This window comes from Mobula hypostoma, chromosome 2 (genome assembly GCF_963921235.1).
Source record: "Mobula hypostoma chromosome 2, sMobHyp1.1, whole genome shotgun sequence".
NCBI lineage: Eukaryota > Metazoa > Chordata > Chondrichthyes > Myliobatiformes > Myliobatidae > Mobula > Mobula hypostoma.
Genome location: NC_086098.1, coordinates 38,422,730 through 38,449,913, shown reverse-complemented (window position 1 = coordinate 38,449,913; position 27,184 = coordinate 38,422,730). Strand labels below are relative to the sequence as shown.

General features: G+C 40.4%; 3 protein-coding genes across 5 annotated transcripts in view; 1 reads left to right on the top strand and 2 right to left on the bottom strand.

Moving 5' to 3' along the window:
• Nucleotides 1-1,267, bottom strand: part of dnajc5ga (DnaJ (Hsp40) homolog, subfamily C, member 5 gamma a) — a 41,156-nt gene extending 39,889 nt beyond the window's left edge. The window contains exon 1 of one of the 2 annotated variants that reach the window (XM_063035684.1): nucleotides 1,113-1,267. The gene's annotated coding sequence lies outside the window, so the exon portion shown is untranslated. Of the gene's footprint in view, nucleotides 1-810; nucleotides 1,090-1,112 lie in introns of those variants that run through there. The other variant, XM_063035693.1, reaches the window with a different exon arrangement.
• Nucleotides 1,268-2,409: 1,142 nt separating this feature from the next.
• Nucleotides 2,410-17,064, top strand: LOC134339293 (uncharacterized). The gene is made up of 2 exons (XM_063035673.1): nucleotides 2,410-2,477; nucleotides 14,588-17,064. Exon 2 carries the CDS (start codon nucleotides 14,732-14,734, stop codon nucleotides 15,410-15,412), a length of 681 nt encoding a protein of 226 aa, XP_062891743.1. The 5' UTR covers nucleotides 2,410-2,477; nucleotides 14,588-14,731; the 3' UTR covers nucleotides 15,413-17,064.
• The window catches only part of cad (carbamoyl-phosphate synthetase 2, aspartate transcarbamylase, and dihydroorotase), a 95,534-nt gene continuing 78,603 nt past the window's right edge, over nucleotides 10,254-27,184 (bottom strand). For both annotated transcript variants that reach the window (XM_063035657.1, XM_063035663.1), the window contains 5 exons: nucleotides 24,144-24,269; nucleotides 21,518-21,673; nucleotides 21,218-21,319; nucleotides 14,201-14,295; nucleotides 10,254-11,776 (listed from right to left, as the gene is read on the bottom strand). In XM_063035657.1, coding sequence (XP_062891727.1) covers nucleotides 11,674-11,776; nucleotides 14,201-14,295; nucleotides 21,218-21,319; nucleotides 21,518-21,673; nucleotides 24,144-24,269 — 582 coding nt within the window. In that variant the 3' untranslated portion in view covers nucleotides 10,254-11,673. The remainder of the gene's footprint in view (nucleotides 11,777-14,200; nucleotides 14,296-21,217; nucleotides 21,320-21,517; nucleotides 21,674-24,143; nucleotides 24,270-27,184) is intronic.

The window sequence follows — 27,184 nt, the reverse complement described above, 5'->3', positions numbered from 1 at the left end:
GCGGAATCATAGGTTATGGGGATAAGGCAGGAACTGGATACTGATTGTGGATGATCAGCCATGATCACAGTGAATGGTGGTGCTGGCTCAAAGGGCCGAATGGCCTACTCCTGCATCTATTGTCTATTAAGAGCATCGCTACAGCACAACTACAGCTGCCTTATCTGGACCAAGTGCGGAAGTTCCTGGGTGATGGGAATTGAGGAAGTAAAAGATAGCATTACATTTCCTGTTATTGCAGGTGCAGGTGACATGCAAAGGAGGGTGGATGTTGGGAGAAACAGAAGAGTGAACCAAGCAATTGCTGAGGAAGCTGCCCCTTCGTGATGCTGGGGCATGTACCTGATATCAAAATCACACTGAAAGTGGCAGATGGATAGGGTGCAACCTTACTCTGAGTGGGAGAAGAAGCACGACCAAAAGTATGAAAAATGGAACAGATGCATGTGGTGCCGTAGCAACTGTGGTGCAAAGGAAAGAGGAAGACATCTGAAAACTGTTACTGTGGGGAAATAGCGTCAGAACTGGTAGGACAAGGACACTGAAAGTCAGAAGACAGAAACAGCGAGAAGATAAATGAGCTTTTCAAAACTCTTTGACAGATGACAGCAAATCGCATTTTACTCCACCACTCAGCCCCTCCTCCGCGGAAGCCACTCCACCGCCTCCAACGCACCCCGCCAAAGAAGCCCTTTCCCCGGGAAACTACTCTACTGCCTCCCACCCCAACTCATCCCATCTCCCAGAAAGCTGCTCCGCTGTTTCTCTCCCCTCCCCGTCCCACAAACTCTCTTCATCTTTCCAACCTACCCCTTCTCCCGAAGTGCCGCTGTCCAACTCCCCACTCCCTCCTTCTCCCACAGAGGTGCTTCAACAACGCCCCTCATCCACAGAAAGTTGCCCCGCACAGCCATCCACCAGACTCCAACATCACTCAAGCCGCCGCCGACACGGACTGAGGTGCTACAGGTGACGTTTGCTTTCCCGAGGGCCACAGCCCGGGCTCCTGCACGCTTTTCAAGTTGGCGGCCTCCCCGCTTGGGGACCGTCTTCCCGACGCAGCCGGATATCCACTCGGGCAGCCGCCTCGCAGCTCCGCGCACGACGCTTACCTCCGGTCGGACTGGCGGTGACGAGCAGCACCGCTCGGTTCCTCGCTTCCACCGCTCCCTCCAGTCACGACGCCGTCCCCAGAGCGCAAGCGCGGGCCGACAGGACGTGACGCGCCGGAACAGGGCTCTGAAGTCACATGGACAGCGCCGCGACCTGAGTTATTGTGGGACGGTAGTCGGACAACGTTGGGAAGTTTCTACTCATCCGGAGACGAAATAAAACTGTATAAACTAAAGATTTTATTGATGGAGTGGTGTGAATCTGGAAATCAATGCCTGAGTCGATAGGGCCGGCGCAGGGCTCATTGAAAAAGTGGCTGAGCGAGGTTTGACGGTTTTACCTGCAGAGTGCTGGACCTTGAGTTGGAAGTACGATCTTTGCTGCCATACAGATTCTCGGGCTAATGCTCTGCAATAAGATAATCGTCTTTCTGATGCTAGTCCTATGTTTGAGCTCAGCTCTCCGCAGTTTGGTTAGAGCTATCGGAAGCGCAGCACTGGGAGACTGGCGGAGCATTTGCGGTCGGCAAGAGTAAGGCTGGTTCTCGGTTGCTTTAGCGAAAGAATAGATGGCTTTGAACTAAGTTTAGAGCCTAGAGTAAAGGATTCAGACAATCCCTGTAAATTCTTGCGTTGTGGTAAATCTGAATTATTTTTATGGTCAATAGTGCCTTCTGGTGATGGTGCTTGTGGCTGCCTGTGCCTCCAGATAACCAAGTCATAGTAACATCAGAACTGGAAACGGGAATACACCATTTGGTTCCTCGCAGCAGCTTAATCATTCGTAAAATGGCAGGTGGAATTTATCCTGATAAATTCATTTAGAGAGGACTTTTAAGAATAGAATATATACAATGAATGTGCAACTCTGTCCAGTAATACCTGAAGGTGGCAGCACAGATGGATAAGACGAGAAGAAGACGACATGGGAGATACTTGTCTTCGTTAGAGTGTGAGAGCAAAGTTGTGAAACAACTTTATGAAACATTGACAAGGCCACAATTGGAGTACTGTGTATAATTCTGATCACCATATAGTAGGAAAGAGATCTTACTAAACTAGAAAGAGTGCAAAAAAGATTTACCAGTATTTTGCCTGAACTTGGGTGGGGGGCTGAATTATAAAAGAAGTTGCATAGACTAGGGTATTAAGTTCAAATTAAATTTATTATCTAAATACGTAAATGTCACTATGCTTCTGAGATTCATTTTCTTGCATTTACAATAGAACTGAGCAATACAATCAAATCAGTGAAAAACTACATACAGAGACTGACAAACAACCAATGCGCAAAAGACAAACTTATACAAATACAAAAAAAAAGCACTGAGAGCATGAGTTATAAGGCCACAGTTCAGTTTTGAGGTGAGTGAAATTATCTGTGCTGACTCTGGAGCATAATGGTTGAAGAGTAACCTGGACCTCTTTCCTGATGGCAGCAGTGAAAAGAGGGCATCTGGTCTGGAAGCTGGAGGCCCTTGATGATGGATGATGCTTTCTTGTAGATATGCTAAATGGTGCCCTGGAACATAAGAGATTGAGGGTGATATGATAGAGCTATGTAAGGTCATGAAGAGTATAGAAAGGATGAAAGCAGTCTTTCTTCCCCAGGGAGACGGTGCTAAAACGAGAGGGCATAGGTTTAAGACCAGGGCAACTTGTCCGCACAAAGGGTGATGTGTATTTGGATAGGCTGCCTATTCCAAATTGGCAGGTTTGGATTGATTGAAAGGGGCACAATTTTAAAACTATTTAGATAAGTACATAGATCAAAGAGGTTTAGAGAGTTATGGGATTATCTCTCCAGGTGACGCAGCACAGACACACTGGGCCAAATGGCCTGTTTCCATGCTGTGATACCTATGAAGTGATGCACTGCCGAGGACGCAGTAGAGATTCACTGGGATGAAGCTTTTCAATTATGAAGAGAGATGAGAAAGACTTTGTTTAACATAGAGGCTGAGAGGACTACTTATGCAAATATTTACAGAGCAGAGGTACCTTAATCTGGAGGGTATTGATCTATGGCATAAAAGGTTTAGAGAAAATCTGACAAGGGACTTTTGTACCCTAAGGGTGGCTGGGGTCTGAAATGTACTGCTTGTGTGGTGATGGAGGGTGAAACTGCTTGAGTATCCAGACAAGCACTTGAATCACCAGAGCATAGAAGGCTACACATCAAATGCTAGTAAGTGGGATTTAAATAGATAGAATGCCCCCCCCTTCACCATTCCTCTGTCCCCTTTTCCCTCTCTCACCTTATCTCCTGGTCTGCCCATCACCTCCCTCTGGTGCTCCTGCCCCCCCCCTTCCATGGCCTTCTGTCGTCTCCTATTAGATTTCCCCCTTCTCCAGCCCTGTTTCCCTTTCACCCATCAACTTCCTAGCTCTTCACTTTACCCCTCCCGGTTTCACCGATCACCTAAAGAGGAAATCTGCAGATGCTGGAAATCCAAGCAACACACACAATGCTGGAGGACCTCAGCAGGCCTCAGCATCTATGGAAAAGAGCACAGTTGATGTTTCAGGCCAAGACTCTTCAGCAAGACTGGAGAAAAAAAAGACAAGTAGAGTTAAAAGGTGAGGGGAGGGAAAAACACAAGGTGATAGGTGAAAGCAGGAGGGGGAGGGGTGAAGTAAAGAGCTGGGAAGTCGATCGGTCAAAGGGATACAGGGCTGGAGAAGGGGGAATCTAATAGAAGAGGACAGAAGGCCATGGAAAAAAGAGAAGGTGGGGAGGAGCATCAGAGGGAGGTGATGGGCAGGCCAGGAGATAAGATGAGAGAGGGAAAAGGGGATGGGGAATGGTGAAGGGGTGGTGGAGGGCATGACTGGAAGTTCGAGAAATCAACGTTCATGCCTTCAGGTTGGAGGCTTCCCAGATGGAATACAAGGTGTTGCTGCTCCTGAGTGTGGCCTCATTGTGACTGTGGAGGAGGCCCTGGATAGACATACTGGAATAGGAATCTATCACTTACTACCTTGTGTTTCTCCCTCTCCCCCCCCCCCCAACCTTTCAACACCTTTTTCCTCCTTTTTTTCTCCAATCCTGCTGAAGGGGCTCAGCTAAAAGGACTGTTTACTCTCTTCCATAGATGCTGCCTGACCTGCTGAGTTCCTCCAGCATTTTGTGTGTGTTGCTTGGATTTCTTGCATCTGCAGATTTTCTCTTGTTTGTATAGAAAGGTAATTGATAGATAGATAGATATACTTTATTGATCCCAAGGGAAATTGGGTTTTGTTACAGCTGCACCAACCAAGCATAGAGCATAAATATAGCAATACAAAAACCACAAACAATCAAACAACAAAATGCTGGAAAATAAGTGCAGATCCAGTCTATTGGCTCAGGGTGCCTGACCCTCCATGGGAGGAGCTGCAAGTTTGATGGCCACAGGCAGGAACAACCTCCAGTGCCGCCCAGTGTTGTATCTCGGTGGAATATGGCCGAAGTCCAACAGTAAACCAGTCTTGTATCTCGGTGGAATATGGCCGAAGTCCAACAGTAAAAAGTTCAATATCCGGGCTACAAACACGTTCCTCAATCGTAATATGACCTGGATTGCACCATCTGTTGTTAACCAGAACAGTAAGCACCCAAATCCTTTACGCTTACCGCTCTCAGTGCACTTCTGGTCAGCCCGAACCGTCTGGAAGCTGTCCATGGAGAAGTTTTGATCGGGTATGTCCTCGTGCAGCCCCCGTTCCAGTGAAACACATAACACTACACTCCCGAAATGTTCTCTGATGCTGGCTAGCGCCATGAACTCGTCCATTTTGTTACTCACCGAACTCCTCTTCTCCATAAGTCTCTGTTGTCTCGACCCGGTGGTGCAACAAAGTTCCTGTGTTCTGACTTTGATTATTCTGATCTTTTTTGCCTCAGCCCCACTTTCCTAAGCCAAGTCCATGCCTTTGATTAATTTCTGAATATATTCATGACCAAATTGATTGATCTTGGCCATGAATGTATATAACAACTTCAGCTTCCATCATTCTCTTCAGTGGAAAATTTTAAATGTTTACTTCCTCTATATAAATAAATTTGTTCTCTTCTTAATCCTGCCTAAACTATTACCTCTTCTTCTTGACACTTAGCCAAGCAACATATCATCCCTGCATCTTCTTTAACAAGCCTGATTAGAATTTTGTATGTTTCAATAAGATCATCAGTGATTTTTCTAAACTCAAAAGATTATGGGACCAGTCTGTTTAATTTCTCCTGTTCTGGTCAATTATATTTAAGGAATGATATGGCTGCACTGGAGAAGAACCTGAGGAAAATTAGAAATATATCGTCAAGGCTAGAAAATTGAAGACATGAGCCGAAAGAGAAAGTCCTGCTTCTCTTCTCATCTAAGATTTTCTTGGGAGCATCAAGGACTCTGGATTTATAGAAATGATGAGTGGCAAAGATAGAATAAACGGGAATAATAGAAAAAAAACACACAAAATACAGGAGGAACTCAGCAGGCCAGGCAGCACATATGGAGAAGAGTAAAGGCCGCTGTTTTGGAGTGAGTCCCTTCATCAGGACTTAACTGCATCTATTTTACTTTGGCAGGGGTATAGGGAGGAGTGGGGACAATGCTGGTCAAAAACCACAAGGCATGGATTTAAAGAGAATGTTGAAGGGATTAGACAAGAAATGAGGAAAAACTTTCTTTCCCCAAAGATACTCAATCCCTGAAAGGATAATAGAAGCAAATACCTCATCACATTTAAGGAATGCTTGGATGTATATTTAAAGAGCCAAAGCCTGCAAAGCTATGGCCATAGCAACGAAAGTGGGAATAAGCTGGTGGTGGTTTTTAATTGGCAGACAATAAACTAATGGCTTCCTGTGTTGTAGATTTTCTGGAACCATGATTTCTGCCTTATTCTCATCCCAGGAATCAATCTGATGCACCTCTCCTCCCTTTCCAAGTATATCCTTCCTTAGAAGCAGAAATCAAATACAGTATTTCCAGGTCTGATATTAGAAGGCCCTTTATTACTTCTATAAACCATCGCCCCTGCTGGGTTTATAGGGCACCAACAGCAGCTTGCCAGAGCCCTCTATCCTGGGCTGAAGGTTGATAGGCCCAGTGGCTTCCACTTTCACCATACAACTTCATACATCATCTAGGTGAAGGCCCTTCCTCTCCCGGGGATGAAGTCTTTGGAGCTTCCGTGGGCATTTCTGTAGCTCTGGGTTTTTATGGGATGGGTTTGCTAGCCTCGTGCCCAATCCTTTTGCAGTCAGGCTTGGTAGAGTTCTTTTATTATTTCAGATTTGTTTCACCACCATCAATTACCTATCTATACGAACAAGAGAAAATTTGTAATTTCAGATTTATTTTACTGAATCCTTCTGCAAAAAGATCAACATAATCTTCTAAGTAGTAGAGTTCATATGTTTGGAAGGCGTTTTAGAAATGGCACACCCTGCAGTCAATGATGGAACTGGAAGGAATGAATATACAGACTGGGGAAAATCAAAGCTGTTGTCTTGTCCTGTGATGTGAGTGAGGTGGGGGTCTCTGCCAGTCAGAGTTGACCATGTATTTCGTCCTAGCTGTCGAAATATGCAAGCCTGGGTTGTATGATATGGAGAGCAAGCCTCCCCCCACACCCCCCATGCATCTGAAGGAACAACAGCATCACAGGAGTTGTCAGTCAGCATTGAACTCAGTGTAGGACTGCCTTAGGGACTCCAGCTCTGAATTTTTCCTTTGGAAAAATTCCCCATGAGTGGATATAGCTGCAGGCCAATGGAGGTTGGAGATCAGAGTTTTCATTCTCCTAGATGACCTGCCAACCATGGCTGACAAGCCCCATCTGCCCAAAGCAACTGGTTTTAAGGTGCTGTATGGTGTTGAGACCTTAGATGTTGGAGCTATGGTCATCTTAGCAGGTAGACTATTCCTTTGCACTCTGATTTGTGCTTTGTATATGATGGACTAGCCTTTGGATACTAAGTGCATAGGTTGACATAGGATAGACAATCCCAGATTTGATCTTGAGCTGAAATTATCACATCTCTGCAGCTGAGTTTTTGGCCATTATCACCCCACCAAGCTATTGCTGGTGGAGCTCAGAGGAGGTGGAGATTATGATTATTTGGCACTCATACCATGAATGCCACTTCATCAGCCCACAAAAGAACATTGTCCCAGTCTTGCTGCACCCAGGTATGGACTGTTTCATTTGCTGATAACTAAACATCAGGTAACCATCACGTAACCCAGGTGAACTAAACCCAAAAATGTAATGTTAGAAAGCTCCACCTGTGAAGGGATGAAGAAGACAATTTGGAAAAAAAAACTATGCAAGAACGAGGTGTGGCTGATGCAGGGTGGACAAGGAGAGAAACACAGTAACGATTAGAAGCTGAAGACATGAACTGTTAAGAATGGAATTAGTGAATATCTTTACCCTACTAACTTGAAAACCTCAAGGTTAAACCCCTAGAGGGGAGACAACAGCGATCGGTTTTATTGAAGCTATGGCTATAAACATACAGCAGCTATAATGAGACAGTATTGGCAGAGACCAGTGTCCAAAATCCCTACTGTTTAATCAGGAGTCAGTTCTGTAAAATCATACCAAAGCATTTGCTCAAGTTTTTTTGTACAAGTCTGAATTGACTTGCTATAGATGATAAACTATTTCAATCCAATGAACCAAGAAACAAAATGGCAAGCTATTCAAATTCAATGTAATGAAGCAGAGGAATTAATATGGTTGTATGTACAAGTTTATTTTCATTTGAAGAATCAGAATTTGATTTTTGGCAAGAACTGATTATTTTTGCAATGACTTTGATAAGTTTCTTAATGAGATTTACTTTAAAAGTTTTGATGTTGGAGAATTGTGAACGGAGTTAAATTGTGTGGATACAATTTTTGAATTTAAACTTGTAGATGTACTGCCTGGAACTGAAAATGAAGTTAACTATAATACTTAAGAATTTGGTTTTCTATCTAACTAGGGATAAGTAAAAAGGAAAGTTTAGTCTGTAAACTTTTAAATAGGGAATAATTCTAGATCTAATTACTTAAGAGAGTAGAGTAATAAATGAATCTCACTGATTCTAATTAAAAAGGAATTTGTTGTGCTTTGATATCTAAGATGTGGAGCCTAAACAGAATGTTGGAATTTTGAATTGTTCTTGCTCACTCAAATATTTTGTACATTGTTTTTTTTTCTTATAAGCAAACCTTATTTTCAGAAGTGTGTGGTTTCTATTCACTGCCTCCTTCTGACACCTAGAATCTTCTGATAGCCTACCAGCACTTAGTGTAATTTGATTTTCTCAAAGAGTGCGGCAACGAGTCACACGCGATAAGACTGGTGCTAGACAAATTTTACATATCAGCACACAACACCTCTGCTGAACTTACAGAGGAAGGAAGGTTATTGATTAAAGAGCTGAAAGTGGTGGAGCCACAGGATCTCCTGTGATGTCCTGGGCTCAGATGACAGCTTTCTGACAAGCACAACCATTCTTTATGCCAGTACAACTCAAAGTGGAGCACCTCAAACAAAAGTCACATTCAAACAAGTGTTGCCCTTAATATCAAATATAATCACACTCTGCTCACCTCTGATCAACATTTGGGTCAAAGCTGATGAGGGTTGGAACCTTATGATCCTCAAAATGAACAAAAGCAACGTGGCTACTGATAGGTAAATACCACTTTGTGGGACTCAAAGTAGTGAACAACCCAATAATTTCTCGAATACTTTAAAAAAAGCAATTTTCTTTCAGCTTCCCATTGCCGCTTCCTCAGCACCTTGCCATTTCCAAGGGAACTCAATTAGAAACCTTGCGGGCTGTGCCCAGTTTATCTTTGGGTTGTGTTGGCTGTTAATGCAAGCACTGCATTTCATTGTTTTGATGTGCATGTGATAAATAAATGACACTCATTCTGTGCCTTACTAAATGTCTTTAGAGCCAAACTTTGGTGGGGGCCACAGGACGGTGGGGGGGGGGCACAATAAGAATTCAAGTCAGCAGCAAACACTTGTACATTAGAATTTCCTTTCTTTTCAGATTCTCATTATCAAAGTATGTATACATTATACAACCTTGAGATTTGTCTCCTTACAGGCAGCCACAAAGAAACCCAAAACTACTCATTTAAAAAACTGTCAAACGCCCAAAGCGCAGAGGGCAAAAAAGTCTAAATTGTGCAAACAATAAAAAGTAAGCAAGTAGCCTCGGAATTGAAGTTTTACGAAAGACATGGAGCCAGGCATCACTGCAGCTGGAGAAGGCCCCAGCCCCAGTTCAGCGTGGAGCTGAGTAAACATTTGGGAGCAGCAAGCAGAACTGGCCCTCACCCTTGGTCCTAACACCCTGACCTTTTCCTTCTGGCCTGGCACTAGAATTGTCCAGACACTGGGTCATTCAGAGTTCTCAGACCGCAATGGGGACTGATCCCTACCACCACGATTCAGTCCATACCCAGCCTTTCCAATTCAGCCCAGAGCTCAAGCTGATCGGGACTTTCCTCACTCTCAGGGATGATGCGACTCTGTCTTCACTCTGCTTCAACCCTGCCTCAGCCATTTCTTGCCTGCACCTCTGCTTGCCTCTCCAGTTAGCATTGATCATTATTAATAAAGTGTTTAGTCGTTTTGTTTTTTGCCAAGAAGATGCCGAGCATTTTAAACCAGATTCTGCTCGTACTACAAAATGTTTGTAGCTTTTTTAAAAAAACTACAAAACACACTAAACCAGATTATAAACACAAGGGATTCTGCAGGTGTTGGAAATCCAGAGTAAACCAGATTCCAGAGTGTGAAACATCCTAAAAGCCAGAGTACGTAGCTTCATCCTAAAAAAGATTGAAAACATCAATCCTCAAATGGTGCAGAATTACTCAATAAATTTTAAACAAAACGAACTGACTACTGGTCAGACTTGTTTGATATAGATGCAAAAGTCGTAGTAGATCCACATTAACAGTGGGTGACTCAGATTTCCCTTTTAATTGTTACTGTTTCCCCCTCATTCTCCCTTTATTCCTTAGGTTTAAGTCCCAGTTTTCTGAAGGTGGGAAAAACTACTTTGAAGAAAGAAAGCCTTTAGTTTGAAGAGATTTCCAGAAAACAAATCAAACTGGACACTAGATTTAGTACAATAAACTTTATTGGAGACTATTCAGTTAAAAAAATAAGCTGTTAACAATTATCAGAATGTTTTCTGCGAATAAAACATTCACAACAGATAGCAAAAAAAAAAGTTAATCCTACAGAAAATGTTTTCTTTTAAAAGCAAGTCCTGCAATCAATAACAATTTGCTACATAATGTTTCAGCAGGTTCGTATTTTGTACGTCCAGATGATCTTTTCAGATAATGTGTCAATAAAACCATGAATTTGTCTCAGGTAAATCAGTCAGTTGTAAATCTACTGGTAGAAGATTAATGTTTTTTTTTTAAAAGCCATGAATCTGTAGGTTTGTAATTGACTGATTTACCTGAAACAAAAATCTTGTTATTGGTCTGGCAGCCACATTATTACAGTAAGATGCTACACTTAAAAGTTTATCAGAAGATGCAGTCAGCTGCCAAACCATCCCCTTTCCAGTTAATACAGGGGAGCAGTAAATGGATTTACACATTTCCCAGCATATTAATAGATTGAGAAATAGTTATGTAGTTATATAATAGTAATAAGGGTCACTTTGCAGTACATTAAAACTCAAAAGCAAATCTGAAGTTTCAAGCTTCACAAGGTAAAATAATTGTGCTTTGTAACCATATTGTGAGTATAGGCATTTTTACAGGTTGACAATTAAGTAATCTCCAGAAGTGGTCTCATTTTGAATAAAAAGGGAGATCTTCATAAAGGATACTTTTCTTGGTTTGACAGCTTTAAACTCAGCAACTTTAAAAGTACAGTGCAACACTTGGTGTATATACCATATTCCAATTTGTTTTATCTTTCACCAAGTACAACCAGGTACATTACTCCAATAAAGTAACAGAAAAACCATACAAGTTTACAGTCTTGAATATTTACAGTCATAAATAGCAAGTTCACTCTATTAGCTTTACTGTCAAACAGTTTTGTTTTAATTTTAAACAGCTGCAATTTCAAGGACATGAGTAATGTTAAAAGCAAGTTGCTTTGAAATATGGAGAATGCTCTATAAAAAACACACACAAAACAAAACAAAGATCCAAAGTATCCACTACCTTAGGGACTATAGCACTTGTGCCTCTGCAAGTAACAAAACTTTATATTTTTGGAGAAGTGAAAATTACTCTAGCCCACTAAACGATAGCAGCAGTAAAACAGAAAATCTGAAACCGTACAAAATTGTCTTGGTGAAGAAATAATTGGACTGTTTTTCTTTCAGGAACATAGGCAAAAATGCTGAGATAATTTAAGGCAGCAAATCCATGGTTTGAAATTCGTCTTGTACATTTGGACATTTCAAGTCGATAGCCCAGAGCTCAAAATTGACCTATGGTCACCCAGGAAACATCACATCTTATAATCAATACGCTTTTGGATTTTCTCTTATATACAATCTTTTTCTTGCTGTCTCAGTTGGTCTATGGTTTCAAAATTTGCCAAGAACTGTTGCAAGTAGAGCCATCCTTACATACATGCCATTTTCAGCCTGGCGGAAGTAAGCTGCCCGTGGATCAGAATCAACTTCCACACTGAAAGAAACACAGCGACATTAACAAAAATTATGAATATATGCACATTTATTTATTGTGTTTTAAAGGGAAAGAACAAGTTTAAATCCAACTCTTCTCATGTCTGAGTCAATCTGATCAAGAGGGAGTAACAAAGGGCAGAGGAGAAATTCCTAACAATATCAACTAGTGCTATCTTTTAATATTTAAAAAAAAGAAATGGAAACAATTAAGTGGATTAAACTTAGATAGCCGGTATTTGCAATGTACAATACCGTACTCCAATATCTACCCTTATCAAATGCAATTGTTTTTCTAACAGAAATGGTCTAGAAAGAAAAAAAAAACTACACTGAAATGTGGATGCAAAAAATGCTCTTTAGAGCATTTGTATATGTTAATATATTAAATGAAATTAAAAACTACAGATCATGGAAATTTGAAACAAAAAAACAAAATGCTGAAAATACTCAGCAAATCAGACAAAGTTTAGAAAGAAAAGCAAATTCAATGTTTCAGGTCAAAGGTACTTCAGAACTGGAAACAAGAAAACAAATGAAAAGTGATGAGGAAACTGTAAAGAGGGATTGATAGGACAGAGTAAATCTGAGAAAGATTGAGCTACCAAGCCAAGTTTTATTTTTGCTTCTTCAAGACAATAAATACTAAGCAATTTGTTAGCTATTCTCAGTAATTATTAGGTAGAAAACCTCTTGCATCTCTTGAGCTGGAAAGCTTATGAATTTAAATTACCAGCAGGGTGTTCAGTTTGTCTAACCACTCGTCCCATCACAAAACTGGTTTAGTTCCAGGTATAGTCCCAGGAACAAGTTCATCTTTGTTCCAACTACCCTGGGGCTTCTGAAACAAATTTCCTTTGCTACTTTTGTCTTCACAGTCAATTAGTTCCCAGAGCACACACACTTCTCCCTCTGCTTCAGTCAGTCCTTCAATTTTCTGTTATTTCTCTGTTCCACTTACCCAGTGTGCTTAGTCTCTACATCCACACTTAATCAGGAACCTATGATTTTCTCTAGTTGATTTCCAACCTCCAGTTTCCTTGATCTAATTTCCATAATAGCTGTGCCCCTCTGTTCCCCCAGTCCTTCATAAAAGTCATGTTTGACCTCATTCTGTCTCATTTTTCATGCCCTGTCACAACCCTTCTCTCCAAATGACTCAAAATGCATTTTTCAAATCCATGTCCATACTCAATGGGTACATCCCAATCAGGTTTTTGGCTTTGTACAGGACAAAAACAAACAAATCTGATGATAGCGGACTACACTCATTTCCTGTACCAACTGGCCCATCACATCATCTTCCTCAAATGCCTTTTTCATTCATGCCCCAATACGGACAGAATAAATCCCACCTGTGGTAAAATTATGGACAGATGGAATAACTTGTCTGTCTCAAGGTAACTAAAATGTATCATGGGGCAGGAGATGAAGGCATGTCATTCAGGGACTAAGTTCACCTTAGACTGTTCTTTCACATACCGTGCTTTGCTTCAGCAGTGCAAGTAGTACGATATTCACTACTTTGACACAGTAATCTATTTTACTTTTGTTTTATGACAAATATACACGTTCTTCCATTAAATTAAATTTGGTCCAATTTTATTGGGGGGGGGCAGCAAAGGAGAGATTCTTCTCCTCAAAATGCATCATTCCTTCACTGAATGTAGAGTCTCAACACAATATCTAATGTGATATCAGCTTCCACATATGTAGCAGAGCCTTGCCTTTTTAATAGCCCAATATTTCCGCCATCCAATCCTGCTCTTGTTTAAGATGCTCGATAATAATGAGTGGAGAGAAACAACGAAATATTTGAAATATTGCGGAATATTGGTAGCTTGGGTTGGCTATTGGAAGTTTGGTTGGTTGCCGAGCTTGACAAAACGTCTGCAGATATTTCAGCTCCAATCCAGAAGCCATCATCAGTGCGCAATTGAGGGTGTTGATATCCATTTGGACCCGGGAGGAGACCACAAGTCAGCATTCAGAGGAGACAACACCCTCAACTGCACACTGATGGCTTCTCAATCGGAGCCTGAGCATTCACAAAATTTTTACCAAGCTCGGCAACCAATCAAATTTCCAAATAATGAAGTATGTTCAGATGGATGTTTTAAGCATATCTTCGGCTTCTGACTATATCAGAAGATGTAGGTAGAAAAGTAGTGCGGGGGAGAAGTTAGAAAGGATAGCTCCTGAGTGGCTCTGTAGGGTACCCTATGCTATGATAACATGCATCAGTTAAATTAAGAACATACAATAGATTATGCAATTATTTTACCATGTAAATACTGACAAATTCCAATGTGACTCAGTGTTACCAAACATTACATTATAATTTTGATTTGAGAGCAGATGGCCAAAATAAGTCAATATAACCACACATAAACACACAAATAAACAAATGATTGCAAGTTCTTACCTAATTTCATTCACTCGCGGTAGAGGATGCATAACTACCATCTTTTTCTTGGCTCTGGTCATAATGTGAGGAGTGAGAATAAATTGTCCAAAGCACTAGAAAAGAAGTTAATTTACAAATAACTATAATCATTTAGAGGTAAAAGAATCTGAGTATATTTAATTTTACGAAGTCTTAAGATTGCTGTAGATAGTGATAGCAATTTAATACTAGAGAAAAACACTTCAACTGAAAGTGATTTTTAAAATAAATGCTAAAGAAATCTGATTCTGGATGGGTCACGTGATGCAGTGACAGAAATGGCTGCTTAGAACAGTACTCCGCGCCAGTGGTATATAATTATTCTTTTAAAATTCGCTTTCACAGTCTATTTTATCACTGTTGCAGCTCTAAAGTGTTACTGTTCGTGTAAGTTGCCAAAACAACTTGAAACGAAGGCTTCCGGAGATATTACGAGGTATTTGAGGTCACAGTGCTCTGATCAGAATGTTGGAGGACCATCGCCGGAGGGAGGCCAACATGAGGTGAGTCATGGCTTGGCTGACATATATGCGGCTTTGCGAAGAAATCTCAGACGACCTGGTAGGCCTTGAGGTTATACGCCGATCTATAGAGTTAGTGGAATCAAAGCTGTTATCGCTGATAACCAGGTTTACAGGTGTTGAGAAGCGGGTTGACTACCCAGAAGTGACAGATAGGGAACAAGAAGTCAACCCATTAGCTTCCAAAGCGGATATTGACCAGCTAGCAGATAAACTGGAGGACATAGAGAACCGTAATCTGCTTAACAATCTCCGATTCATCGGCATTCCAGAGGGAAAAGAGGGGCAGGATATCACCGCGTTCATGGATAAAGTAGTCTCGGAGCCTGTTGGCGGTCAAGAGGAAAAGGTTGAAATAGAACATGCACACAGAGCGCTGGGCCCTAGACCCAATACCGGAGATAGGCCTCGGCCTATCCTCGCAAGGTTCCTCAGGTCAAAGGATCGAGATTTTGTGCTGCGAGCGGTGAGGGTCAAGGTCAAGTTTTCCTGGGACAACAATCATGTTATGATCTTCCTGGACTTCTCCAGACCCACGCAAGTAAAACAAGGAAAGTTTAAAGAATGTAAAGATGCTTCAGGGGTGGAATGTGAGCTTTGCGCTGCTTTAACCAGCCAAGCTAAGAATAGAGACAAAGGACGGTTTCAAGTTTTTTGTGTGCCCACGTAAACCAAGAAAATTTATTGAGGAGATGGGGGAGTTTAACTATGCTAGTTAAATTGAGCAAGATGTGAGTCGGGTTGTGTTTGTTATTTTTTAAAATCTTGCCAGATTGCATTGTACTGAAGCTACCTTAATCTCACTAGGGCTGGCATACTGTTAGTGTGCTGTGTTGACTGTGAAATTGCACCGGCATTGTTTCTGAGCAGATAAAACTGGTCTGGGCGTTTCATGGACCATAATCCTTTGTGGAAGGGAGGTTTGGCCGTGTTCTGTGGCCACTGTTGTGTGCGGGAGAGTTTTACGCGCCATTTTGTTACTTTTCAGTTTAAACGGGGGTTTACGAGTGTCAAGATATTGTAGTGTATTTGTTTGTTTGTCCGAATAATGACTTCTCCTAATTCACATAAAATATGTTTCACCACATGGAATGTTAACGGTCTGGGGAATCCTATAAAAAGGAGAAAAGTAATGAATAAGAGACAAAAATGGGATGTGGTATTTCTACAGGAAACATTTATCAGCAGAGGAATCAGTAAAGCTACTGGGGGGTTTTACAGATCATGTTTTTTACAGTGCAGGGTCAACTAAGAGCGGGGCGTTATAATACTTATCAATAGGCGGCTGCAGTTTAGATGTGAGAAACAGATCAAAGATGAAGCAGGGAGAATTCTTATTATCTTGGCAGAAGTACAGAAGCAACATATTATTTTACCAAACATATATGCACCTAATATAGAAGATGCAGGATTTTTTGTTGATCTTGAAAGTTACATTCTATTGGAGCTTATGATATCATACTTGGGGGAGATTTTAATTTGGTAATGGATCCAATCATCGACCATAGTAAGATGTTGTCATATAGAACCTGAAAACTCACTGTGACAGTGCAAAAAATGTGTAAAGCCCTCGGGCTTGTGGATGTTTGGCGCCTTATGTATTCCAATAGGAGGGATTACACATCTTTTTCTGCAGTTCATAAAATATACACAGGATTGATCTCTTCCTTATTCAGTCTGTGTCTCAATGTGCAAGTAGTAAAATTATAATATCAGATCATGCTTGGGTTTGTCTAGAGACAACACCTCAGTACAGGAGAATGCAGTCACAAAGATGGAGATTTAATTCATCCTTGTTACAAGATTCAATACTTAGGCAAGCTATGAAACAACAAATCAAGGAGTATTTAGAGATAAATATACCTCCGGCCTCCTCGGCAGGGACTAACTGGGAAGCCCTGAAGGCAGTTTTGAGGGGATATACTATTCAACATACCTCTTATATAAAAAAACAGAATTAGAAAATTATAAACCTAGAAAATAAAATCAAAGAGATTGAGACAGAAGTGAAGCAGCGGATGTCATCCAAAGATTTGAGAGAACTAATACGGCTGAAATATCAATACAATCCAATATTATCCCAGAAAGTAGAATTTTGGCTTTTCAGGGCAAGAAAAAGGCAATTTGAATCAGAGGAGAAAGCTGGCAAGGTGTATAAAACAGAGAGAATCAATAGCTATCATCCCAGCTATCAGATCAGCAACAGGTGATACTTTGATGACACCTAAAGATATTAATGATGCATTCCAAGAGTTTTATAAGGACCTATATACATCAACCCCCAACTCTAGTGAGGAAGAAATTGATAGCTTTCTAAGGCCATTAAGGTTACCTAAGTTGATGAAAGAACAACAATACCTTGATTTCGCTATAACATTGGAAGAAATTATATGAGTGAGTAAGACCTTACCCACTGGGAAAGCTCCTGGCCCAGACGGATTTACAGTGGAATTTTTTAAATGCTATACGGAGGAGCTAGCTCCTCTACTGCTGAATATGTACAATGAGTCTAATTTACCCTCTACTTTATCACAAGCGCTAGTTACATTGATTCTGAAAGAGGGTAAAGACCCGTGTAAATGTAAGAATCATAGACCAATTTCCCTAATCCCAACAGATGTGAAAATTTTATCAAAGATCCTTGCAAACCGTTTATAGACACAGTAATGACATGGTTGATACATAGTGATCAGGTGGGATTTATCAGGGGCCGCAGCACACCTGATAACATCAGGTGTCTGGTGAATATTATGTGGTCGGTGGCCGATAGCTATAGCAGCTATCTCACTCGATGCTGAAAAAGCATTTGATCGAGTGGAATGGGGCTATCGGTTTAAGATTCTTCAATTTTTGGGATTTGGACCCATCTTTTTAAAATGGATTAGACTGTTATATAATAACCCTAAAGCAGCAGTTCAAACTAGTGGTTACATTTCACCTTACTTCTCTCTCAGAAGGGGTACCCACCAGGGTTCCCCACTTTCTCCAATGTTGTTCTCTCTAGCTCTGGAGCCCCTGGCAGCAGCTGTCAGAGAGAATGAGAACTTTATAGGGATATCTGTAGGAGGACAGGCTCATAAACTGATGCGTTATGCGGATGATATTTTATTATTTGTGTTGGACCCTAGTCGATCGGCGCCATATCTTTTTAACATTATAAAGGCTTACTCTAGATTATCAGGTTATAAGGTTAATTGGACAAAATCAGAAGCACTACCGTTGACTGCATATTGCCCTGCATCTGCTTTTTACCCAGGCCAATTTCACAGGCCAAAGAAGGGTATACGATATTTAGGTATTAATCTTCCCCCTCAGCTGAAGGATTTAGTAAAGGTAAATGTTGATCCATTATTGCAGAGAATTTCATGTGATGTAGACAGATGGTCATCATTGTATTTGTCAATGTCGGGAAAAGTAAATGCCTTGAAGATGAATAGCATTCCAAAGGTTAATTATCTGTTCCAATCGTTACCAGTTCAAATCCCATTAACATATTTTAAGCAATTTGATAAAATAATTAAGGCTTTTATTTGGAATGGGAAATGCCCACGCTTAAACTTTAACAAATTACAACTGCCAGTTGAAAGGGGGGGCTTAGGTTTGCCAAAGTTAATATAATATTACTATGCCTTTATCCTTAATAAGCATTTAGCACATTGGTCTCTCCCTCCGGAGAGAGCACCTCCTTGGCATCGTATTGAGTGCTCTGCTCTTCCTCCCATCCCTCCATTACAGTGTTTGTCTATCAAGTTACCTCCCGAGGCCAGGTCTCACCCAATTATATCGCATATGCATTTGTTTTGGAATTAGCTAGCCAGATTATTTAAATTTAATCCATATTTGAATGAAGCCTCGAGTATCTCGATGAATCCAAACTTGTGTATTGATAAGTCCCCTTTCCTCTGGAGGGAAAGGTATAATTAAATTGGGAGACCTTTATAATGATGATAGTTTAAAATCTTTTAATCAATTAACCCAACAGTACGATATTTCTAGGTCACAATTTTGGAGATATCTTCAACTGCGTCATTTGCTACATACAACTTTTGGTTCTACACAGCAACCCCCACAAGTTGCTACGATACTGTCTACTGTACTGGCTGCATATGGTAAAGGTCACGAAGCCTCAACTTATTATTCAGCTTTAACACAAATCTCCGGGGACAAATTTCTGTTGGGTCTTAAAAGAGCATGGGAAAAAGACCTGAGTGTGACTTTTGAGACAAGGGAGTGGGACAAAATTTGCAAAAATGTCAAAACAATGTCAAGAGACCTGAGAGTGTGCCTTATTCAGTTTAAGATCCTACACTGTCTCTATTGGACTCCAGCAAGGTTACATAGATTAGGGTTGAAAACACCCCTGAATGCTGGCGCTGTGAGGCAGATAAAGGGGACTCAGTACATGCTCTCTGGTCCTGTCCCAGAATTCAAGAATTTTGGATTGTGATACATAAGTATATTGGTGAAGTTTCGGGTATTCAACTCCCTTTCTGCCCCAGACTTTTTGTCTTGGGAGACACACTTGGGTTACTTGGGGATAAACACTCTCAAAATTGGATCCAGACAAGTATAATGGTAGGAAGACAAATTATACTTAGAGGCTGGCAGAACTTGGGGGGACCATCATTTCAGGAGTGGGCCACAGAAATAGCCAAAGTGGCAGCCTTTGAACACATGTCTTACAAACAGTTTGATAGACTGGACATCTATACACAAAAATGGGGGCAAATATTTAGGTTTCCTGGGGGGAAATAGTGGTGAATGTGTGGTGAAACGTATTGCTGAATGGCAGTCTTTTACGTTATTAGCGATCTAAATAGACACACATGGTTATTATACTGATATTTATTCCTACCATGTTTGTTTTTCATTGAATGGATAACTTTATGTTTCATAAGCTATGCTACATAATTTCAACACTGACTCAAGGGTTCGGGGAAAAATTTGTAAAAGAATTCAATAAAATTTAAATCATTAGAAAAAAAAGAAATCTGATTCTGTATAATATAAAAAATAACCCTTATGAAGTATTAAAACAACACACATCAAAGTTGCTGGTGAACGCAGCAGGCCAGGCAGCATCTCTAGGAAGAAGTACAGTCGACGTTTCGGGCCGAGACCTTTCATCGGGACTAACTGAAGGAAGAGTTAGTAAGAGATTTGAAAGTGGGAGGGGGAGGGGGGTTTCCAAAATGATAGGAGAAGACAGGACGGGGAAGGATGGAGCCAAGAGCTGGACAGGTGATTGGCAAAAGGGATATGAGAGGATCATGGGACAGGAGGCCCAGGGAGAAGGGAAGGGAGGGGGAGGAGAACCCAGAGGATGGGCAAGGGGTATAGTTTCTCTTATCTTAAATCTCTTACTAGCTCTTCCTTCAGTTAGTCCTGACCAAGGGTCTCCGCCTGAAATCTCTTCCTAGAGATGTTGCCTGGCCTGCTGCATTCACCAGCAATTTTGATGCGCGTTGCTTGAATTTCCAGCATCTGCAGAATTCCTCATGTTTGAAGTATTAGAAGTAAGATTCTAAATTGCAGAATATCAAGCATTTAAATAATTACCGTGTTACTTTAATACCCTCACCAGGTGATACAAGGAACAATATTATTGACTCTAGCTTGGAGTGCTAGTTGATATGGATGAAAAAAAAACACAATGCTTAACCAATTTAAGTGTCTTTCCTTAAATGCAGCAAATGAGGTCCCTGGGTGAGTTTAGGCTCAGGTTTGGCTGAAGCACCTTCTTTAAATCGGAAGGTTGCCAACAGAATTGGCAAGTAATCTGTTATTTAAGGATCACTGATTTCTCTGGACAATTAATCAAATCTTACAAAGAGACAATGTTTTAACTAACAGTGCAGGAAACTGTTTTTTCAACCAATTTCTGCTCTCCTACTGTGCAGAATTGTGTGCCTGGCGCATCAGGTGCTGTTTTCCATGCTTCTTTAAAACTCCTTGGGGCCTCTTTCTTGTGACCTCTTAAACTCACTGGGGCCCTTTGCCCACCTCTGGGGAAAGCATATTTGAAATCATTATTGAAAATTGTTTTCAGGCCTGGAAGGCAAATGGCTTACTGCCTAGTTTTCCATCCCTAGCCAGAAATGTTCTACAGGTTTTTTGGGACAATCACAAAATGACTTCAGGTTCTAATGTGTACTCATTCAGCTGTGATTACTGAAATTAGTTCCTCAGTAATAAGGCACTGCACCTTGCAACTAAAAACAAAAAAAAAGAATACACAGCAAAAAAAAATCAATAGAATTACATAGAACAGTGAGCAAATCAAAATAAAGTCACAAACATATCAAGGAATACTGCAATGGGAAAGTTAACAAAAGTTAATTGAGACATATATCTTAATTCCAAAATACTTAAAATTGATTCAAATAAGCCGAAATGTAATGGTTAACTTAATTTTTAAACAAAGGTGCATTGCTGGAAAGATTCCTGATTTCATTTAGTATACATTTTTCATTACCGCTTCATATTCTTCTTCAGAGGCAAATCTTTCTTTCTGAATCCTAGTCATGTACAATACATCAGTGTCTAGTAGGGCCTCTTCCAAACTGTCAAATTCCTCCTGTAAATACAAACAGGTGTTATATACAAAAAGACATTAGAAAACAAAAACTGCTGATCTGTCCAAGAATATAAGAGTACCACAGTATTCTACATCTGTAAGCAAACAGCATAACTCCCATTTCCTCAAACATGCTTATATTATGAATTTGCAGGTTTTGTAACGTTTCAGCTTCAAGTGCAGATTACTTGTGCTCACCTGCTTAATTCCTCTGGATTCAAGAAAATGAACGATATTATGGGGCATCCGAAGATTTTTGGGAGTAACATATCGGAGATTCACTCGATATAATGTGAGAAGGTAGGCAAGAGAATGTACGGTTCGTCCATGCTTCAGGTCTCCAACCATTGTAATCTACAGATATATTACAATGACAATTGGTGAAAACTTAGTTTAATCATACTTGGCACAAATTCAAAAGCACAAAGCTCATTAATCTGTGATGTATTATGATGCAATGAGAAAATAGAAATTGCCTTTCAGTGCAGAATTATACAACTATTTTACAAGATTTGGTATGTGACGATGACCGGCACTGTGTATATTATACATTGAAAATAACTCAATTCCAATAATTATCAGAAATCTGGTTGTGAAGAGCCAGAGATGCTTTGAAGTTAAAGAGATAGGCTAGACAATTACTATATTACAACTGGGGATTTTGATCAATTTAACTGAGAATTTTTGTGAATCACGTTTCTTTTTTCACAATAGAGCCCAAAACACATGGAGAATTGTAAAGCATGAAAAGCTGAAAATTCAAAACCTGAAATGTCAGCAGTTCAAAAGTATTCACCCCCATTTTCTCAGTACTTAGTTGAACGACTTCTCACAGCTATTACAGCCAGTGGTCTTTTTGACTAAGTCTCTATTAGTTTTGCACAGTGTGATGGAGCAAGATTTGCCTATTCCTCCTTGCAAAATTGCTTAAGCTGCAACAGGACTGTGGACAGCAATCCTGAGGTCTTGCCAGAAATATTCGATTAGGTTAAGATCAAGACTTTGACTGGGCCACTCAAGGACATCAATTTTCTTCATTAGAAGCCAGTCCACGGTTGCTCTGGCAGTGTGCTTTGGATTGCTGTCCTGCTGAAAGGTGAGCCTCCTCCAGTTTAGGCTTTCTGACTGAGGCTAGCAAGTTTTTATCCAGGATCTCTGTGAGACCATTCATCTTCCCATCAATCCTGACCAGATTTCCTGTCCCTGGTGCAGAAAAGCATCCCCATAGCTGCCTTCTCCATCCTCCAGTGGGGATCGTGTTACCTGCCTGATGAGCAGATTTACGCCACACGTATGTGTCAAGGCCAAAACGTTCCACTTTAGTCTCATCTGACCACAAGACTTTCTACCACATCTTTACAGTATCTTCCAATTTAGTCTTTGCAAAGTCTTTATGGGCAAAGATATGCTTTTAGTTAAGCCACACTTCCATAATTACCCTTTACCCTTTTTGTGCAAGGCCTTAGAGATTGTGAATTGAATTGAATTGACTTTCTTACTTACATCCTTCACATAAATGGAGTAGAAATCTTTATGTTACGTCTGTCTAAGAGTGCAATGGGCAATTTATAGTCATTTGTAATAAATAGTATGTACAACAAGACAGTCAGTATAGCATAGAAATACAATTGTATCAGCGTAAATTAATCTGTCTGATGGCCTGGTGGAAGAAGCTATCCCGGAGCCTGTGGCTTTTATGCTGCGGTACTGTTTCCCGGATGGTAGCAGCTGGAACAGTTTGTGGTTGGGGTGACCTGGGTCCCCAGTGATCCTTCGGGCCCTTTTCACATACCCGTCTCTGTAAATGTCCTGAGTAGTGGGAAGTTCACATCTACAGATTTGTTGGGCTGTCCACACCACTCTCTGCAGATTGAGGGAAGTACAGTTCCCATACTAGGCAGGGAAAATCACACTGAACTAACAGATCAGCCACAATCTTTGCAGACTTGATCTGATTGTTAAAGAGTCCTGCTTCTATTTATGTTCAAATTTGCAATAGTAATAGTAAGACACGACATTCAAACCTCTACTTAAGCCATCATAAATAGTATGCAATTATGAATCAAATACTGGCATTCAGGACTCGCTGGATTTAAGGTGGTTTAAGTTAGTAAATTTAGTGAAATCCACTGGTCATTATACTGTAGCATTATTTACTATAAAACTGAAGGATTCCTGTGCAGGAGTACGAAGGGCAGGTCGATGGGACTAGGCAGTTTTGACTCCAAATCTGCTCAGTAATTCTGCTTTACGAAGATAATTTCTAAAATTATGCTTTTTAGGTACAGATAAATATTGTAAAATAAAATGAATTTCACAATGTCTATATTATGTTACAAAGTTAAGCATTCCTTAATGAGACTGGCTGCTCAGATAATAATAGCTGAGTAACAGGGATCCAATTTCGACTAATGTACAGTTACCATCGGAAAAGACTGCTGTGCCACAAAAAAAAACTGCTTTGAAGACAATTTTCAGTAAGGTCCATGATGAGCACAAATGGCAGGGTGACATCTTAGATTGGTATCAAATCAATAAAAAGAATATTTTTGTTACAAAAATGCAGCAAGAATGACTTGAAAAATTAACTTTCTCTCTCCACATGGTTATTGCCTTACCTGCTGAATATTTCCATCGAGTTCTCACCTATAAATCTTGTTAATTCTTAACGTAGGATTTAGTATTTTTGAAGATTAGGGTGGAAATGGTACAAACTGAAGCACTGCCAATGTATTAGATTAAAAGGGATAGTTTGCTCAGAGCAGTGCAGCAAACTATGCTGAAAAGTTATTACAGAAACCAACTAAAAGAATATCTATCTCACCGTCATTCCGTTGACTGTCCCCAGCTCCTCACGAATAGTGAAAATATCAAGCAGAGCTTGAGTTGGATGCTCACCCACACCATCTCCAGCATTAATAATAGGCTTTCGGCAATTTTTAGCAGCAAGCTGAAAAATAAAGTGACTGGATTCAAGTTTTTCAGTATTGGACTTCCAACTTGAAGCTAAATGCATGTATAATCATAATAACATAAAACTAATGTAATATGAATTAACAGGCCAGCCTACTATAACCAAAATTATTGTTTAAAGTTTCTTCAAATGAAAGTTAAAGGAATCTGCTTCAAAACTTTTTATTAGAAAATTTCTTAATTGGTAGCAAAGCTCAAAACAATTTTTATTTTGCAACATAGAAATTAAAATCTTAAGCAGCCCCTTCAATTCCCACTTAACAATCATGAGTGTAAGTTTTCACTTAAACTACTGGCAACTAGCTATTAACATCAGCTTTTCAATAGTGCAGATTCCACTGTATAAATAGGGTAACACAGATGTAGCAGTTCAACAAAACTGAACACAAGTTTTCTGTGATACTGCAAGTGATGCCGTATAAAATGGTAAATTGGTTTATTATGCTACATGCACTGAGGTACAGTTAAAAAAAAACAACTTTGATCTGCATGCCATCCATTTCATTGCATCAGTGCTTCAAAGTGGAACAAGGGAAAAGCAATATCAAAATGCAGAATGTAGTACTAATACAGGGGAAAGTGTAACATAGACATACAATAAGGTGCACGGCCATGAGGTTCAGAGTCCATTCATTGTACAAGAGGTTTGTTTATCAGTCTTATAACAGCAGGATAAAAGCTGACCTTGAGCATGGTATGTGGCTTCAGGCTTTTGTATCTTTTGCCCAATGAGAGAGAATATTTAGGGTGGGACAGGTCTTTGGTTATTTTGGCTGCTTTAATCAAGGCAGTAGGAAATGTAGGCCACATCCATGGAGGGAAGCTGGTTTCAATGATGTGCTGAACTGTGCCCAGAGCTCTGTAGTCTCTTGCATTCTTGGCAGAGCAGTTACCATACCAAGCCATGACACACCCAGACAGAATACTTCCTGTGTACAAAGTTGGACCAGGATAGGAACTTGAGGCAAATATATCTCTCTACCTCAACACCATTGATGACACCAGGAGCACGTGCACTGTCCCCCTTTCCCTAAAGACATTGACTTTTTTTTTGGTTTCCTGACAGTGAGAGGGAAAGGTTGTTCTCATGACAGCACATCACTAACTCTTCCTGTACTCACTCACCATCTGAAATTCAGCTCACTAGGGTGGTGTCATCTGCAAACCTGTAATGAAGCCAGAGGAGAATGTGACCACACAGTCACGAGTCTCTGTGCAGCAAAGTAGGGGGTTGAAGTAACTTAACCTGGGGTACAACAACACCAGTTTCATTCATCTCTTAAGTTAAACAACTAGCTGAGAAAAGAACATTTTCTTATGCTGAATGCCTGATATTTATCTTAAAAAAATTATAAGTATAGAACAATCTGCAAACATTAGGGTTAGAAATGCTTTCTCAAACATGGAAAATAGCATTTCCAGATTAAGGCATTGTTCTGCAGCAACTTACGGCACACAAACAAGTAGTGTGATAGCTTAATATAAACTGAGTGCATACAAAGAATCCAGTCTGACAACGTTTCCTTCTCTACTGAATCATCCTGCCTCAACTTTATTATTGCCAAATTCACTTAATGATGTTATTCAAGCAACAGTTACTGTAACACATTCATAGTTCTGAAAGATCCTTGCTGAATTGCTGCAAGGTAGTATTTTTTTCCTTGAAATTCCTCAGGACACTGGAGACATTCCTGTTGGTGCCACCGAGCCCGCACAGAAACTCATCACCTGATGGGTTGGCTCCTTAGGAATTTCAACACTCAATGAGGTTTGCACTTTGACACATAACTGACCAACCTACATGAACTCAGATCAAACAACACACCCACTTGGCAGGGGAAAGTCCACCAACCTTGTCAGACAAAGTGAAGACTAACAGCGGAGACAATGGTTGGTGTATAGTGGAGGGGAAACCAACTTAGACTAGTATTACAGTAAATGCCTTATCTACTCTAGACTAGCTAATAAAACCTCACGCTAGTGTGCATTGGCAGTACAGTTTGAATTGGCAGTACAGTTTGAAAATACTGATTTGTAAAAACAAAAAAATTGGAACTTAATAGAACTTATAATTAGCAGCTTGTTTGAATGCTCATGGTTAACCTCTGCAGTATCCATAAAAGTAAAAAGTGTAGCCATTGGGCCAAAGTTTGTTCAATGTGCTTCTCTTTATGCTACCAGCAGCTCCCTCCCCCACTTCCAGCCTACCCCGTGACTGATCTAACCTTTTGTCGTACTCTCTGGTGAGATGTCTTGGCCTCATTGCCACAGGCATCCAAGTGCAGCGGCCTGTGAACCTCAAGATGTTCAAAAAAGGACTTTTGAACCGTTTTGAAATGTCACCGACATTTTAAAACAATTGAAAGATTTAAATCATTTGAAAACTGCAACATGTGAACAATACACTGATTTAAGCATTTAACTTATAAAATAATTGAAAGCATTAAGGCAGTAAAATTTCAAAAAAGTAATAGTCTTTCAGTCAAGAATGGTGAATCCATTCAAGTGAAAGGGATCGCAATAACATGCATCAGCCATCAAGCGTAACGCTATTAAGCCAAGTACGAAGTTTATCCAGCCTCTCAGCTCAACACAGCTCGGCCTGGACTTGTTAACCGGCATTTGATCTTTAGTGCCTTTCTGTTTTGCAATACCAGAGGTCAGGATTATGCTGTCCAGAGTGCTCTTGCTACTCAACAATCCACTACATAATGCAGCCCATTGTTCAAATATGATATTTTAAATGGATTTTTTCCTAATGACACAACTCTAATTTTGATGGTCTTAATGAATTGTTTAAAAATGGCTACAATGGACAAACTTACCTTTGTTACATAAATTATTGCTGCTAAATGTAATAAGCAAACATTTCCAAAACAAGTCTGTATTTTG